The sequence below is a fragment of the Triturus cristatus genome, chromosome 3_2 (assembly GCF_964204655.1).
Source record: "Triturus cristatus chromosome 3_2, aTriCri1.1, whole genome shotgun sequence".
NCBI classification, from domain to species: domain Eukaryota; kingdom Metazoa; phylum Chordata; class Amphibia; order Caudata; family Salamandridae; genus Triturus; species Triturus cristatus.
This window is the reverse complement of record NC_140584.1, coordinates 699032293-699050920: the sequence shown is the minus strand read 5'-3', so window position 1 is coordinate 699050920 and position 18628 is coordinate 699032293. Positions and strand designations below refer to the sequence as shown.

General features: G+C 48.5%; 1 protein-coding gene across 1 annotated transcript in view; it reads right to left on the bottom strand.

The window, feature by feature from the left end:
- Window positions 1-5620: 5620 nt before the first annotated feature.
- The window catches only part of STK17B (serine/threonine kinase 17b), a 132013-nt gene continuing 119005 nt past the window's right edge, over window positions 5621-18628 (bottom strand). Inside the window, exon 8 of the mRNA XM_085648763.1 lies at window positions 5621-7101. Coding sequence (XP_085504889.1) covers window positions 6843-7101 — 259 coding nt within the window. The 3' untranslated portion in view covers window positions 5621-6842. The remainder of the gene's footprint in view (window positions 7102-18628) is intronic.

Genomic DNA, 18628 nt, shown 5'->3' with positions numbered 1-18628 from the left:
CAAGCCTTGGGCGCGTTCTTACTTGCGCTGCCAGAGGGAGACCGGATATTGGGGGGAGACTTTAACATGATGGTAGATGACGCAGTGGACCGTACACCCGCCCGACCTCAACACCGTCTCCGATCACGCGTGGCTGATTTCCTGGAGGCACATGGCTTGCTGGACATCTGGCGGTTTCAAAATCCACACAAGACAATATACCTTTCATTCAGGGGCACACAATAGCCTTTCCCGCACAGATTACATTCTTACAGCAATGGATAATATGGGAAGATTTGGGGCGGTTTCGCATCTGCCCAGGGGAATCTCTGATCACTCCCCGGTGACAGCGGAGTTTAGATTACATGGCCCCACCCAGCGTCGTATGTACCCCATATACCCGGGATTCCTACATAATCCTAAGATTCGGAAAGGTTTGCTGAACACAACTGTGCATTACTTTAAAGACAATGAAGCCTCGGTCTCCTCTCCGCTAATTTTATGGGAGGCGTACAAAACAGTTCTACGAGGTCAGGCCATAGCGCTCATAAAATAGAAAAGAAAAAAAAAAAAAAAAAAAAGAGATAGAAGCCTTCGAACAGGAAGTGCCCCATTTGGAGTCCCAACGTGCCGGGGACCCTTCAGATGCCAAAGCACATAGGCTGCGCACGAAACAACAGGAATATAAGGAATACCTTTGGGCAGATGCCAAGACCCACATAACAGCAGTTCAGCATAGGGCCTACGAATCAGGGGACAAATCCGGCAAACTTCTTGCCTGGTTAGATAAGAGGGATCGAGCGACTAGATGGGTGGCGGAGCTCAGGTTGGCAAATGGAGAATTAACATCAGACCCACAAAAGACAGTGACTACGGTCCAGGAAGCGCTCGGCTTCATTAGGGACATACGCATGCCGAGGCTCACGTCGGAGGAGGCCGACAGGCTGGATGTAGATATCACAGTTGATGAGCTCAAGCTGGTCATCCACAAGATACAGTCGAGTAAGGCCAGCGGCCCCAACGGCATTCCCATAGAACTATATAAACATACAGCACTCTATCTGTTGAAAATGTATGAAGCAGGCCGGGTCCAAGGCGAACCCCCTAGAGATCAGCGTATAGCTACCAAAGTGGCCATCCATAAACCTGGCAAACCAGGTGCGAATCATATCGGCCGATATCATTGATCAACGCGGAGGCCAAGATTCTGGCTAAAACGTTGGAGCTCAGACTGATCCCCTACCTCACTAAACTGGCCCACGCGTATCAATCGGGATTCATGCCTGGCAGGAATACAACCTTAAACCTTCGGCACCTACATGGCGTCCTGGGACGAAAGCATACAATACAGGAGGAAGCAGCGGTCCTGTCTCTTGACGCGAAAATGGCCTTTGATTTGGTGGAATGGGCATTTCTGTTCGCTGTCCACCAACACTTGGGGTTTGGATCGAAATTCTGTTCCTGGGTCCGCCTACTGTATGCTAACCCTATCGCACATGTGGTAGCCAATGGACACATATCACAGGAGTTTGCTCTGGGACGCAGAAAGGTTGCCTGCTGTCACCCCTTCTGTTCGCACTGGTCCTGGAGCCGTTGGCTGCATGGATTAGATGGGACCAAGTAATCCGGGGTCTAAACTGGAGGGAGGGATGGGAGGATCAGATCTCCCTCTATGCCGATGATGTTCTGTTACCCCCACACGATCCCTTCATGCACTGCTTAACATCTGTGAGGTGTTTGGGTCGGTGTCAGGGTATACAATTAATTGGGAGAAGTCCGTACTGTATATTCTGTGTGGACCGCCTCCCAGGCTGCCCGGGGGCTGCATGGTCCAGATAGTGACAGATAGCTTTAAATACCTTGGGCTATATGTAACGTCCGATCCAGAAGTATTCCTGGCACTCAATCTATAAGCACCGTTACCGAGGCTGTTAAACATTGGAGAGCATAGCCTCTCACCCTACTGGGCAGAGCGGCACTTTTTAAAATGATGGCCTTACCCAGGTTTCTATATGCCTTGAAGAACACACCCTGAGTTCCTGATTCATATTTTAGAGCAATAAACCCAGAAGTTACTACTCTCCTCTCGGATAGCAATCCGGCAAGAGTGGCCGCATGTAAACTGCATAGGAGCTGGTACGATGGGGGTATTGCTCCATCAGACGTCCGGGCATACTACTGGGCCTCCCAACTGGCAGTTATCAATCAGTGGATTCACACACCTGACACTGACCCTGCATATCGCCTAGACAGAGCGGCTCTGGGGACGGGGGAGTCAATAGGGTACTCTATAACAAACAGAAAACACTAGGCCTCATGGGACCGACAGCACACACTGTTCATGTTTGGCATACAGTGATACGGCACTTGGGATGGGTGGACAAGTTTAAATCTGCTTGAAGCTATTTCCATCAATTTATGAAACCCCCAATGTCTGCCGGGTGAGACTCAGCTGTATCCGGTGTTGGAGAAGCTGGGTCTGGAATAACAATCGTCCCACTCAGTACCCTGGTCCGGCCTGGTGATATCGCCCTGATCCTCTTCCGAGGAATCAATCTGCACCTCTGGAACCACCGGAGGTATGACTGGACTGGTTAATTGAGGCTGTGAAACCATCTGGGACAATGGTCTTGGCGAAGACACAAAACGAGCTGGCGGAGCAGAAACAGTCTGCGTCAAAGGAAGTGAAGGAGGAGGTGGCTGGGAGAATCTCCTCCTATAGTCCATCAACATGTCTTGAAGATCCGTCAAGAGGGAAGAAGGTACAGAAACCATCTCCTGTCTAGGGTCTCCCCGACATTGAAAAGGGTGATGATATGAGTGCCCATGAAGGTATTCACCTTCAGAATCAGTGTCCTGGTACTGGACTAGAAGCTGTGAGGGGCTATTGGCATAGTCAAAAGAATCATCCTCTCCCTCGGAATAGTCTTCCTCCTCCAGGAACAGCGCAGGAGGCAGAGGGGTATTCTCTTCAAAGAAATAGTGATTTTCTCCGTCGGCGAAGACCTAGTCGGCGGTATCGTCGACGGTGGAGAAGAAAGAGAAATTGTTGTCCACAAGGTCATCGACGGAAGACCCACTGACGTGCAGATCGTCGGCGAAGAGATGGGCGTCGTCGACACAGGCGTAGACGAGACGGTCGACACTCCCGCTGTTGTCGTCGTCACCATTGTTAAAGCTCTCGTCGACGTCATTGCAGCTATCGTCGTCGACACCTTAACCTGCACCTTTGAAACCTTTGTCGACGGAGTCTTTCGCAGCGTCGTAGACGATTGACTATTCTTGTCAGACTTCTCAGATGACAGAGAAGAAGGCTTTTTAAAAGGTTTATCAGACTTTGCCATTACTCCTGCTGAAGGTAGTGCTTCCCTCTCCTTTGCACCATGGTGAGGAGATTCGCTAGGACTCCGGCTCTGAGACTCATGGGGGGTCTTTTTTGAGGCCTTTGCGTGACAGTCTGTAGATGGTGAAGGGGAAGCCCTACCCCTCTTCCCTGACCTTCTGGACAAAGTGGCAGATGATGAATCCTCGCCGTCACTTGACAGGGTTTCCTTTCTCGACTTCAGCTTGTGGAGCCAGGTGAGAAGGCGACCCTCACGGTCCCGGAGAGTCTTTGTGGAAAAGGTGCGGCAGATCTTGCAGTCCGGTGCCTTGTGGTCAGGATACAGGCAGTAGATGCAGTCTTTATGCCTGTCCTCCACATTCAACCTTTTCTTGCCACAGGTGGAACAAGCCTTAAAAAGGGCTTTTTTCTCTTTGTCAGACATTCCAAAAGAAATCTCAAACAATTCTGAAGAAAAAACTGCTGAAAAAACAGTAGAGTAGAGTTGAAATGAGCAGAGCTCAAAAGAGACTCCCTAAGCACAACGTGCAGTAGAAAATCTGAGGCTCTGAGGTTCTCTCAGGAAGCTTCTGTGGGGGTGAGGCTGTTCTAATTGGCTGTTGCATTATTTTGGTCTCTTTTACAAAAAGAGGTAGATATGCTACAAAATGAGATGAGGCCTAGGCCTTTTCTTCTTTTTTTGTACCTACGGCTATGTTTTTTTTGTATTTACCGAGACTCCCATTCCGAAGATGGGGAATGATACAAGCTATGGGAATCTATGAAAAGGTCCAATACTGGAGTAATCACGCAATACACACCACTGTGGGACACCGGCAGACTGGGCACCCTGGGGAAGAGCAAGGGGTTTCAAAAGTGGGACTTGATAGGAATCTCCCGGCCGGGGGGATCTCTGGAAAGAGGGGAAAGCGGTCACCTTTGCCTACCTGCAGGAACACCACGAAATGGTACCCGGTGAAGTTTCGATATATGCAAATTAAACATGCACTAGACGCAGCTATTCCAGTAGCGGAGGTACTCTCTGAATCGTCCCCCTTAGAGGACCGACTGTTAACAGACTACTTGGACAAGAAAGCAAATTCTCTTACCTACCGGAAAATTGTCAATAATCAAAAGGACCACCTATTGCGGCACCGGGTGGTCTGGCAGGCGGAGGTCGGGGACTTAGATGACACCGACTGGCAGGATGCGATTGCATCGCCCAGAGTGGTAGCGGTCTCCTCCATTCTGCGTTTGGTACAGCTAAAAATACTACATAGGACCTTTTACACACGGGTGACAATACATAAGATAGGCAGAGCCATAGACCCGCACTGTCTGCACCAATGAGATGAATTAGGCACATTTTATCATACTTTGTGAGAGTGTCCACTGATCACACTATACTGGACGGCAGTGATAGATATTATCACAGAGGTCAGCGAGAACCCAGTCCTGTTTGATCCCAGGTGTTGCCTATTGAGCATATGGGCGCCAACGGACCTCAACCAGATCAACAGTGGGCAACAACGGGGATAATGATTGCTAAGCGGAATATAGTCCAGAAATTGGGGCGGCGCAAACTTCAACCCTGATAGAGTGGTGCAGAGATATGGACATGGTTATGGTGGCTGAGAAGGCTACATATAGTCACAGAGGGTGCCCAAAAAAATGGGGGAGTGTGGGGCAAGTGGAATACCTAGAGGTCATATATGTACCCCTCCTGTTGCAGATCGAGACTCGGATGATGAGGTATAATATTTGTAACTGTAGAACTAATGTATCATTATGTACGATGTTGATTGGTGCGACTGAAAGTATAATCTCCTCCAAAAGAAATGTAATTGCAGATCTTGTTGGTTGTATAATAAAATGTTTTTACATTTTTTTTTTTTTTTTTAAAACATTGCAAATGAATAGCATCTAGAAAATGTAAGGTGCTTGAACCCCAGCAATAGCTCTGGTCTCCAAGACTGCCACAAATACATAAATAACATCACAGCAGATATTGTAAGTACTCTACAATTATGAAAAACCAGGATATTTCCTCCAACACTTTCCCTCTGCCAAACATCTCTAATCCTGCCAGGATCCCATTGGTCCTACATAAATGCGGATGACTGCTATATCTGTAACATTTGAATTGCTGCTACTAGGAGAATATTAGATTCACTCCATACACCATTCTTGATCTTGCCGTATTCATGACTAGTTTTCCTTCAGTGCTCCTGGGCCAGTGCTAATCAATGTAACCTCAATCACATCAACATGGCTGGTAACTCTCTGAAGCGCCTAGAAATAACTGAGTTGTGCACTGTGTGCTATACAAACATAGCACCTTTAATGGGGAGGAGTTGAGAAACAATTGCCACAAACTGCATTACGCAAAATCTGTGTAGCTGATACTTTACAATACTCTCCGTAATAGCAAGACGTTAAGCAAATTTAAAATACACCGAGTACAACAGACTTACATGAGACAACCCCGTGGTGCCAGCATCATGTTTAGTATTGCACGATTCAAGAAGAAGTTGTACAACATTCAAATTGTAAATAGGAACCTCCAACCTTTTACATTGGTTATTTATATTTTCTTTCTGTTTAGCTATATTCCAAACTACAATATGTTTTTTCAAAGTATGTCTTTATCTACATCAATATATCAAATGCAAAACAACCATTTAAGGAATCAGCGTGTTAATTGAAGATGTTTTACACAAGAACTATGCTTTTATATGTTGGAGGAAGAGAGGCTAAGGATGAAGGCAAAATATATTGGATAGTTCTTTATATCCTGCCATAGCCGATTTTATCTCGCACCCCTCAAACCTCACAAATCTCTGCACATTGTCCGCTTATTGCAGTTCCACTCAGACATTTGTACCTCTAGTCCTATTTTATTGCCTACCCTACAGCTTTAGGAGGATTAGGGGTATTCTTGCCCTGAAAACATTGTGTTCTTCACTTTCAATGGTTTGCTTTCCAAGGAACTGAACATATGCCGGTAAGACAGTAAATTATCTTTCATGAATTCTACACAAGCACAACACTGAACCTTAAAACACAACAAGGAACTTTACTTAGATTAACAATAGTGGTAAGTGCATTATTAGGTTTAACAAACCAGTCTTCAATTTAATACTTACACAGTATTATTTGTGTGCATGAAAAGATTTTCAAATCTGAACCAAATTAGCTTTTAGTCTTCGCTACAGTCGACCTTTTTTTTTTGGCAAAGCTTCATTTATTAACAGGTATATAAAAAACTTAAATATACAGACTTTTCAAAGTTCTTTTTTTAATCTATTAAAATAACTGCTAAAGTTTGATATTCTTTCCATTTCCCTTCAAAAATAGTTTAAAAGTGCAAATAGTTTCATACCATAAAAATATAATTTTCTTATATCAAAGTGCATTTCCAGTTTAAACCTATGATTGAATAAACCGTGATTTCTTGAATGTGAACCTTTGGAATGAACTGGAACTCTTGGATCTCTTAAGTACCTGTACAGAGGTATATATATTTTTTTAAGTCTGAATGTCAAAAGCATTGTGCATGCTGGCATAAATAATCAAACCGAAATCGCTTGGAGGCAATGCTGCTGTCATCTGGAATATTCTCTTTGTCTTGGATGTCAGTGAAGACTTCATTGCAGCAGTATCTGATTTTGCCTTCTTCAGCCTTTTGCGTTTGTTCATCAGATTGCGAAGTTCTTTCATAACTCATATAACTGGGATATGTTAATTCCCCTTGTCGGAGCCAAGAGTGCGAAAGACAGGCCTCTGCAGTCGCTCTGTCCCTGTAAGAAAAGCAACACTAATTTAAGGGTGATTACAAGTTTTGTAAATTCATTGATTTCATTAACTGAAACTGCTGTAGAGCGAACACATATTGGGGAAAAAAGTTACTTATCTGCAACACCGGTTCTGATGGATACATCTGCCAGTGGATTCCTCACCTTGTGAATATCCCCTGCGCCAGCAACATTCGGAAACTTTTGTAGCAGTCCACGCCGATGAGGTCGAAGACGACATAACAGAGACACAGCTCCGCTCGTGACTCCGCTGACATCACCGGCTCCATAAGAAGACCTCGTCGGCGTGATGACGTCAGTTCCCTTTTTTCCGCACCGTCAACGCCAACGGATTTCGGGAATCTCTCTCTGTAGCTATTTAATTTAATTTAATTGTGGGTTTATATAGCGCTAGAATCGACTCCCGGAGGAGTATCTCCGCGCTTCGACCGCTGGGGAACCCGTCCTGGCTCACCCTGAGAGATGGTCCCTAATGGGTATCTCTAAGGTGCGACCAAGCATCCCCGGCGGTCTGGGGGGGCCGTTGTGAAGATGAGGCAAGCTAATGCCCAGAGTTGCTGAGTGTGGTCCCTGACTGGAGTAGGCACCGAGGCGAGAATTATCGAGCCCGCTGACCCTGGTCCACGACCCTGCCGCGTCGGGAATCCAACCCTGGTCCCGGGCCGTCCTCTGCTTACGGGTCTGCCGCCTCTAACCAGTGAGCCACACCTCTCCACCACTACAACACTATACTTGTTACTTTGTTTTCTGCTGGTTTCTCTTGGATCTCTTCAGCTGAAATGTCGACAAAGAAGTCTGGATTTAAACCTTGTCGAGAATGTGGGAAACGCATGTCGATTACGGATCCGCATGACGACTGCGTGTGGTGCCAGTCATCGGACCATGATCTGGAAAGATGTTCTTGCTGCCGCAAGATGAGCTCCAAGGCTGTTAAGGAGAAGGAAGCAAAGCTCTTCATTGCTAAGATGAAGAAAGAAAAAAGAGGCCGGAGAAAATCGAGGTCTAGGTCAAGATCGAGGTGGAGGTCGGCGTATGCTTCTAAATCCAGGAAGCACAATAAAAAAGAGGAGGCATTCTTCTCGACGTCACTCGGATAGGGACGCGGCTCCGAGATCGACATCGTCCTCCCGACGCCGTAAGGACTTAGTATCTCCTTCGCCTGTTCCAGATTCTCCTATTGGCCTGTCGTCACCTGTGGCTTCACCGGAGCATTCTCCGGCCCGGCTCCATCTCCGACTCCATTCCCGGCTTCGTCTCCGGTCCCGTGCGAGGAGCCTCCTTCTCCGGCTGAGCCTTCGGCTCCACTGATTCCACCGTCGGCGCCGGTCGGCCTGAGTCCGGTGATGCCTGAACAATATCCTGCGTTTCCAGGACCAGGTCAGGACCCTACGCATTATCTTAATGCTATGTACGGAGTCTTCTCCAGAGCCATGTACCCCTCTGGTGCACCTTCGGGTCCTATGGCCTTCAGTTTGGGAGTTCCCCAAGCCTATCCTCAGGCTCCCCTCATGCCATTTTTTCCGGTGACGCTGTCTTGGCATCTACCGGCGCCGAGGACATCGATGCAGCTCCCTTCTTCACCGGCGCCGACTCGACCTCATTCGACGCCGGCTGGTCCATCGGATCCACACTCGGCTCCGGCGCCGTCAGATTCGGTCACGGCGCCGCCGACTCCGGTTGTGAGGATCAGGTCTAGGAGGGAGGCCCAAAGGGTGCTGGATGAACAAAGGTACCTGATGGAGGAAGTAGAGGAAGGGGTACTCAAGGAATCGGACGATGTGTTTGATGAGTTGAAGGAGGCTAGTGGTCTGGACTTATCACCGGAATTGGATATTACTCCTCCTTCTGATGTTCCTTCAAAGGATGTGGCACCATACCATGCTGTTATAAAGAAGGCAGCTGAACGAATATGCTACTTACCAGTATGCATCTGTTCTTGGCATGTAGGGCTGCTGACATTCATATCTGTGCATAGATCGCCGCCTAGTGTTGGGTCCGGATGATTGCACATTGTTGTCCTGGGAGAGTCTTTGAAGTATCACGAGATAGGTGGCTCCTCCCCTGGACCACAGTGCGCATGGGCATCCTCTCCATCCTCAGATTGTTTTTCGCCATTGTGGCAGTGATGGAGTAGATACAGTAAGTGATGACCATGCTATACAGTAATTCTGAGTGCTGCAGCCGCCACAGGCGCCGGAGAGGAGGGTGGGCGATATGAATGTCAGCAGCCCTACATGCCAAGAACAGATGCATACTGGTAAGTAGCATATTCGGTTCGAGGCATGTGGGCTGCTGAATTCATATCTGTGCATAGATTATATAGCAGTCCCTCCATTAGCGGCGGCTGCCCGTGCCAGCTGCAGCAGTCTGAAAAAGGGTCTTGAGAACAGCCTGTCCTACAGCTGCCTGCTGTTTCGAGTGTACATCTACACAGTAGTGTTTGGTAAATGTATGTATAGTGGACCATTTGGCTGCTCTACATATTTCTTCTAAAGGAATGTTCCCTAGGAAAGCTATGGACGCCTCTAACTTTCGTGTTGAGTGGGCTCTTGGAGGAATCGTTAATGTGCGTTTAGCTTTTTTATAGCAAATTTGAATACATGTAACGATCCATCTGGCTATCCATCTGGCTATCCCTGCTTTGGAAATTGCGTTGCCCTTGTGTTGTGGAGAAAAGGCAACGAACAGTTGTTTTGTTTTCCTAAAATCCTTTGTTCTGTCTATATAGTACATGAGGGCCCTCTTTACATCTAGTGTATGGAGCATTCTCTCTGCGACATTTTCTGGATTTGGAAAGAACAGGCAGTTCAATAGTCTGATTCATGTGGAACTGCGATATCACTTTAGGCATGAATGTGGGGTTGGTACGTAGTACGACTCTGTTTGCGTGAACCTGTATGAATGGCTCTTGAATGGTTAGTGCCTGGAGTTCACTAACTCTTCTTAATGAAGTGATTGCCACTAAGAAAGCTACTTTCCAGGTGAGGAATTGAATCTCACATGAATGTAGAGGTTCAAAAGGTGGACCCATCAATCTGGTGAGGACCACATTGAGGTTCCACACTGGTGCCGGTGGGTGTCTTGGAGGAATCACTCTTTTCAGTCCCTCTAAGAAGGCTTTGATGGCAGGCACTCTGAATAAAGAGAGGTGCTGCCTGTTCTGAAGATAGGCTGCTATTGCGGTTAGAGGTATACGTATGGAGCTGTATGCTAGATTGCACCGGTATAAGTGTAACAGGTAACAAATGATGTTCTGAATGGATGCATTCAGCGGATTAATGTCATTGTTTTTACGGTAAATGACAAATCTTTTCCATTTAGCCGCATAGCAAGCTCTGGTCGTGGGTCTCCTGGCCTCCTTGATGATATTCATACATTCTGGAGGCAGGTTCAGGTAGCCAAACTCTAAGACTTCAGGAGCCATATCGCCAGGTTCAGCTGTTGTGGATCTGGGTGCTTAATTTCGCCATGGTTCTGCGTTAAAAGTCTGGGTGTTAGCCGCAGTCTTTGATGCGGCACCACGGAAAGTTCTAGAAACATGGTGTACCATGGCTGGCGTGCCCACGTTGGAGCAACCAGGATGAGTGTCATGGAGTGTTGCCTTAGTTTGCGTGCCACTAGCGGTATTAATGGCGCTGGGGGAACAGCGTACGGAAATCTGCCTGACCAGTTCATCCATATCGCATTGCCCTGCGACTGTGGATGGGGGAACCTGGCGGCAAAGCTTTGGCATTTTGCGTTTTCCCTTGTGGCGAATAGGTCCATCTCTGGATGACCCCACTGCTGGAAGTACGGTTGGAGTACTGATGGATGTAGCTCCCACTCGTGCATTTGGTGGCTGTGTCTGCTGAGCAGATCCGCCATCTGGTTGTTTTTGCCCGGGAGGTGTTCCGCCATGAGGAAGATGTTTCTCTGAATGGCCCACTTCCACATGCTCTGAGCCAGATGAGACAACTGTGGAGAGTGTGTTCCTCCCTGCTTCTGTATGTAGTACATGGCAGTCATGTTGTCCGTCCGGATCAACACGACTTTGTTGCAGAAGTGTACTTTGAATGCCTTCATTGCCAGGAAGATTGCCATCAGTTCCAGAAGGTTGATGTGCATCTTCTTTTGCTGTGTCGTCCATAGTCCCTGCACTGTGTAATTGAGTACATGAGCTCCCCATCCCTGGAGAGACGCGTCCGCCGTCAGTATGATTTGTGGAACAGGCTCTTGGAACGGTCAGCCCTTGCAGAGGTTTTGTGGATTCCACCAATGCAGAGAGTTGTATGCCCGACCGCTCACCAACACTAGGTCTTTTAACTGTCCTTGAGCTTGATTCCACTGACGTGCTAAGCACTCCTGAAGCGGGCGCATATGGAATCTCGCGTGCGGGACTATGAAGATGCAGGAGGCCATCATGCCTATCAACTGCATGAACACTCGCGCTGGGAGGGAGTGTTGAGGTCTGAACTTCTTTATCAGCAGTTGCATGCTGTTGATCCTCACTAAATTTGTCTGAGCTGTGGCTGCTAGAGTCTATGGTCGCGACCAGGTACTGCCGTACGTGGGCGGGTTGAAGATGTGACTTTGGATAATTTAGTGAGAATCCCAGACTGTGAAGAAGGTGGATGGTGTGGGATATGTGGCTGGCACACTGCTGGGCTGACTTTGCCTGAATAAGCCAGTCGTCCAGGTAAGGGAAGATGTGAATGTGCTGTCTCCTTAAGTGTGCAGCCACTGTCGCCAGGCACTTGGTAAAGACCCTGGGCGCTGTTGTTACTCCGAAAGGGAGGACTTTGAACTGATAATGTTGATCCTGAATAGTGAACCTGAGATATTTTCTGTGTGATGGGTGTATGGGTATGTGGAAATACGCATCCTTTAAATCTAGTGTTGCTAGGAAGTCTCCCTGATTGAGTAATGGCAGAACCTGCTGGAGGGTGAGCATATGAAAATGCTCTGACAGAATGTATTGGTTGAGAGGTCGTAGGTCCAGTATAGGTCTTAGAGACCCGTCCTTTTTTGGGATTAAGAAGTACAGAGAGTACACCCCTGACCCACGTTGTTCTACAGGCACGAGCTCTATGGCTCCTTTCTGCAGCATACTTAGTACTTCCTGCTGCAATAATGTTAAATGCTCTGCGGACATAGGACGGTGTCTTGGTGGTATGTTGGGTGGATTGGATGTTAATTCCAGACAATAACCGTACTGGACAATTTCTCTGACCCACCTGTCTGTGGTGATGGATCTCCAGACTGGCAGGAACTGTTGGAGTCTCCCCCCGACTGGTGTTATGTGGTCGGGGGGCAGTGACAAGACGTCACTGTTTGTTATTGGCGGAGGACCTGGTGTTGTTGTTTCCTCGTCCTCTGCCTTTGGTGCTGGATCCACGATATCCACCCCTATTGGTCTTATTATAGGTACCCTGGGTACCTCCTTTATTGTACTGCTGCTGGGACCCCTGACCTCTAGCTGCTTCTCTATTCCCGGGGCGACGAAAGGAGCCACTCCGAAACTGCTGCGACTATAGAGCCCCCATAGATTTTGCAGTTTCAGTGTCCTTTTTATCTTTTCTAGTGTAGTGTCAACCTCGGGGCCAAATAAAAAGTCTGGGTTGACTGGTTGATTCAGGATATTAGTTTGAATTTCAGGTTTGAAACCCGATATTCTCAACCAGGCGTGCCTCCTCAACATCACACTAGTGTTGATTGCCCTTGCTGCAGTGTCAGCTGCATCTAGTGCGCATTTGATGGACGCATTTGTAATGAGTTTTCCCTCTCTGATGAGGAGCTCCGCTCCATCTTTGTAGTCATCTGGTAGGTGTTCTATCAGTGTTTCTAGGGTATCGTAGTGTGACCTGTCGTATCTGGCCAGGAGTGCCTGAGTGTTGGCAATGCGCCAGATGTTTGCTGCTTGTACTGCTACCCTTTTTCCAGATGTTTCTAGCACTTTGGACTCTTTGTCCGGAGAAGGAGCATCACCGGTAGTTTGCGAGTTAGCTCCTTTGCGAGCATTAGAAACTACCATAGAGTCCAACGGCAATTGACCCTTAATGTACATTGGGTCTCCTGGGGCTGGTTTGTATTTTTGTTTCTATTCTCGGGTTTAATACCTGTGCTCTGGTTGTCTCCTTAAAGATGTCCTTAGCATGTTTAATAACCCCTTTTAGCATTGGTAGAGTCTTGACTGTTCTTTCTGATGTTGAGAACGTGTCCACCAAGAAATCCTCTTCCACAGAGTCAGAATGAAGTTCCACTCAGTGATTGGCAGCCGCTCTTTCAATGAGGGCGTTAAAAGCAGCAGTATCTTCAGTGGGAGATGTTTTTATATTATAAATATGAGTGTCAGGAGCATGTTGTGGGTCTCCTGGGTCATTAGAGTCTCCCCATGTTTGATCCTGGTCTTGCTGTTGTTCATCAGGGTCAATATCTACAGGATAAGTGTTATCCTCATTATAGCCCTCTCCTGCATCCGCCTCCGAGTGTGCGGGAGAAAAGGATTGTGGTTCCTGGTGATATGTTTGGCAAGGTTCCCGAAGCACTGGTGTGGAACCTGACGCCATTTTATTTTTCAGTGGAATTTTGTATGATTCCAAAGTCTTTTCTGGGATAATTTTCCGCTTGCGGAACAATAGTCTACCAGTGTCTACGTCGATAAACTGGTCCTGTGAGTCTTCGACATCTGTTCTTTCTGTCGACACTGTTCCTGGTTGTTCGATACTCTTCCTAAGTTCGAATATTTTAGGTGTCCCCGGTGGTGGCAATCCAAACTTGATCGGTGTCGGCGCCGAGTGAGCCTTGGCGACCTTCTTTGGTTCGGGACCCGTTTTCGTTTCGAGATTTTCCCGTTCCCTGATGCGCTTTAGGGACTCCGATACCAGTTTTAACGTGAATGTCGACGGTGCTTTCGATCCGACAGGCTCTTTGGAGACAGGCCTCGACGCGGTCTCTTTCCTGTCTTCGGGGCTTCGATCTGATCAGCACTCCCCGGTGTTGAGGTAGTCGGATCGACCACCTTGACCTTGGTCTTTGGTGCCCCAACCTTCGGTGCTATAGGCCTCTGCGTTTTCTCGGTCCCGAAGTCCTTTCTTGGTTTTTCGGCTCCGATGTCTTTCTTTTGTGTCGACGGATTGGAAGGTTTCGATGCCTTCGATCCGACCTGAATGAGATCAGTTGCACTTTCGGTTTTGATTTGACCGGTACAGGTTTTGGTTTCGATTTCACAGAATCGATTCCAGTCTTTTTTGATATTTCTGGCTCTTTTGAAATGTTCGAAGCCGGGCCTTCAGGCGGGGCTGTAGAACGATCGGACCGTTGTTGGGTAAGGCCCGCAGGCGATCCCTCGACCTGAGCCTTATCAAGACTATCTCCCTGGGCCTCCGCATCGACGGATTGGCCTAGCTCCTCGCCTGAGCTATCTTCCTCGGCCCCAAGGGCCTCATCGTTGTCTCTTACCTCGTCGACGACGTCTTCTTCCTGGAAGATTTCCTCATCTTCGTCGTCATATTCGGAGTTCTGCTCTGAAGCAGGGTCCGATTGTTCTTGAACATCCTGCTCTTCAACGTCTTCGAATTGTTCTACCTCTTTGACGCTCTCGGCTTCTTCATCCTCGGTACTGAATATGTTAACCGGGTTAGGCGCCAATGTCCTGGCCTCCAATCGAGCCGCTCGTCGATTCCGAAGGGTTTTCTTTGACCGGAACCGGGCGCAGGCCATACATTTGGTCTCATCATGATCCGGTGATAAACATTTGTTACACACCGGATGGACATCGACGTGTGGATATTTTGCGTGGCATAGAGGACATCTCTTGAAGGGAGTCCTCGATTCCATCTTCGAGCGTCGATCGATGTTCGGACCGAACTCTATCCGATAAAGGTGAATAAGTTCGAAAACAAGTATAATCTATCGATACCGAACGCAAACGATTCCGACGAGATCTAAGGAGGAGCCACCTATCTCGGGATACTTCAAAGACTCTCCCAGGACAACAATGTGCAATCATCCGGACCCAACACTAGGCGGCGATCTATGCACAGATATGAATTCAGCAGCCCTCATGCCTCGAACCTTTTAGATCTACAATTGCCTTCTGCAGAGTTCAAACCTAACATCCTTACAGAAGATCTGCACTCTCCTTCTGCTGTTTCGGAGCCTTTACTTCCTTTTAATGACGCCTTTATAGAGCCAGTAATGGAGGTGTGGCGTAAGCCCTTTTCTGCTCCGGCAGTCTCTAAAGTTATTGCCAGGAGGTATAGGTCAGCTCCGGGGGACCCAGACATTTTGACATCTCACCCATCTCCGGAAAGTCTGGTGGTTCAGGCTGCCTGTTCCAAAAAATCATCAGGTTCTTCCCCCCCCCCCCCCCCCCCCCCCCAAGTCCCGAGTGACAGGGAGGCGAAGAAATTGGATCAGTCAGCCAAGAAGGTCTTCGTTTCTGCCAGCATGGCCCTTAAGTCGACGAATGCCACCTGTCTTTTGGGCTGGCATATCCATGCACTTATGGACTCAGCAAAGCAGCTAGCCCCGAAGCGGTCAGAAGAGGATAGGTTAAGTTCAAATGAGGTCCTTTCGGATACTCAAGCGGCGGCACGTCAGGTAATCCAAAGTGGCTTGGATACAGCTGACTCGGTTGCAAGAGTCATGGGATCTTCTGTTGCCACCAGGAGGAGTGCGTGGCTTAAATCTTCAGAATTCTCCCCTGATGTCCAGTCAACGCTATTGGACTTGCCTTTTGATGACTCCGGACTCTTTGGCAAGAAAGCGGATGCTGCGCTTGAACGGTTTAAAGAGAGTAAGGCCACGGCTAAATCTTTGGGCCTTCAATCTCACCCGAAATGTTCGTTCAAGAGGTACAGGGGCTTTGGAAGATCGCCCTTTCGTTCTTACAGACAGCCCCAGCAGCAGCAGCAAAGCACTCTGCATAAGAGCTGCCGAGGCAGAATCAGGGGTCGCACTCGAGGTCGACAGCTCTCCTCCTCCTCCTCTTCCTCCTCAGCCCCTCCCACCACTGCAAAGCAGCCCTAGATCCACCATTCTGGATCACGCTGGTCCTGTGGGGGGCCGGCTTACCCATTTTCTACAAGATTGGGAATTGGTTACTACAGACCTTTGGGTTCTAGATCTTGTAGAAAATGGGTACGCCCTTCCCTTTCGGGAATTTCCTCCAAATTACCCTCCTTGTCAAGGGGCTTGCTCAGAGGATCACCGTGAAGTCCTAACGTTACTAAAAAAAAGGTGCGATAGAGGTGGTTCCAGAGCAGGAGAGGGGTCAGGGATGCTACTCCCGGTATTTCTGGATTCCGAAAAAGGACGGCAGATTGCGTCCAATATTGGACCTCAGGATCTTGAATTTTTTTCTGAGGCAAGAGAAGTTCAAGATGCTCACCCTTGCGCAGGTTCTTCAAGCGCTGCAACAGGAGGACTGGATGGTGTCGATCGACTTGCAGGATGCGTATTTCCACATCCCCAGCCTGAAGTCGCACAGGAAGTATCTCCGGTTTACGGTAGGGTCGCAGCATTATCAATTTGCGGTCCTTCCGTTTGGTCTTACTACTGCACCTAGAGTCTTCACGAAGGTGATGGCAGTGGTGGCAGCCCATCTCAGAAGGTCGGGGATTTCAGTTTTCCCCTATCTGGATGACTGGCTGATCAAAGCGTAGTCGCCAGAGAAGGTGCTTCCTCATCTGCAGGTTACAACTCAGCTGTTGTACAAATTGGGTTTTTTGATAAACGTACCCAAATCTCACCTGGTGCCCACTCAGCGCAACCTGTTCATAGGGGCGGTACTGGACACTACTGTGTGCCGGGCATTCCCTCCTCCACAAAGGATTCTCGACATACAGGAAATGATTCCCTTGTTTTACAATGGAGCGGTCGTTCCAGTCCTGAAGGTCCTTCGCCTGCTTGGTCTGTTTGCTTCCTGCATTCTGTTGGTCAACCATGCACGCTGGCACGAGGGCCCTCTAGTGGTGCCTCCGCAGGCAGTGGTATCAGCACAAAGGAGATCTCAGGGAGTCTGTGAGGATCTCCGAAGAAACTGCAGCAAATCTGTCTTGGTTGGAGCGTGGAGGGCAATCTGTCTCAAGGAAAGCCCTTTCATCTACCTCCATCGGTGGCCACAGTAATAACGGATGCATCCACTTTAGGGTGGGGTGCTCATTTGGGGGATCTGGAGATCAAGGGTCTTTGGTCTCCGGAGTAAAGGTTGCTTCACATCAACCTTCTGGAATTGCGGGCGATGCGTTTGGCGCTCATGGCCTTTCTCCCTTCCCTTTGCGGTCAGTCGGTTCAAGTCCTGACGGACAACACTGCCGCGATGTGGTATGTCAACAAGCAAGGAGGAGTGGGGTCTCTTTGTCTCTGCAGAGAGGCTCTGCGTCTCTGGTCCTGGGCTCAGGATCATCAGATTTGTCTGAAGGCAAATCATCTGGACGGGGTTCTGAACGTACGTGCAGACAGTCTCAGTCGGCAGTTCTCCGCCGACCACGAGTGGAGGCTTCATCCAGAGGTGGTTCGTCACGTTTTCCGGATGTGGGGAACCCCTCGGGTGGACCTGTTTGCCACTCACGAGAATGCTCACTGCCCGTCATTCTGCAGTCTCCAGTATCCGATTCAGGGAGCGTTGGGGGACGCGTTTCAGTTGGGATGGGACTCGCATCTCCTTTACGCGTTTCCTCCCATACCCTTGTTTCTTCGGGTTCTGAGGAAGAATCGCCAAGACCGGGCCCAAGTCATATTGATCGCCCCGGATTGGCCAAGAAGGGTGGGGTACACAGATCTTCTCCACTTCTCCTCGTGCCCTCCGCTCCGTCTCCCTCTGAGGGCAGACCTCCTCTCGCAGTCGGAGGGACAGGTTCTACACCCCCACCTCCAGAGCTTACACCTTCATGCCTGGAGATTGAACGGGGCAGCCTGAATTCTTTTTCTCTCCCGCCAGATGTGGTAGATGTAATTTTGTCTGCCAGACATCATTCCACCAAATCTATCTATTCCTATAGGTGGTCTAAATTTGTGCTCTGGTGTGGGGAGAAGTCAATTGATCCTTTGAGGGCTCGTTTATCTGACATTCTGCAGTTTGCCCTTTCTCTTGCTCAGCAAGGCTTTGCTGTAGCCACTGTAAAGGGATACTTATCGGCTATGTCGGCATTCCTTTGCTTGCCGGATCAGCCATCCTTGTTCAAATCGCCTATTGTTTTACGATTTCTGAAAGGCCTACAAACAAGTTTCCTCCTACTCCTTTTATTGTGCCTCAATGGGACTTAAATCTTGCCTTAACTTATCTGATGGGTTCTCCCTTTGAGCCCTTACACAAGTGTCCCTTGAGACGGTTGTCTTTCAAGACGGTATTCTCATTGCAATCACCTCGGCAAGGAGGGTAAGTGAGCTTCAAGCTCAGAGTTCAAAACCCCCATTCTTGACCATTCATGCTGAAAGGATGGTACTCAGGACCAGGGCTGCTTTTCTGCCTAAAGTGGTAACTCTCTTCCATCTGGGGCAGTCCATTACCATCCCTACCTTCTATCCTCCC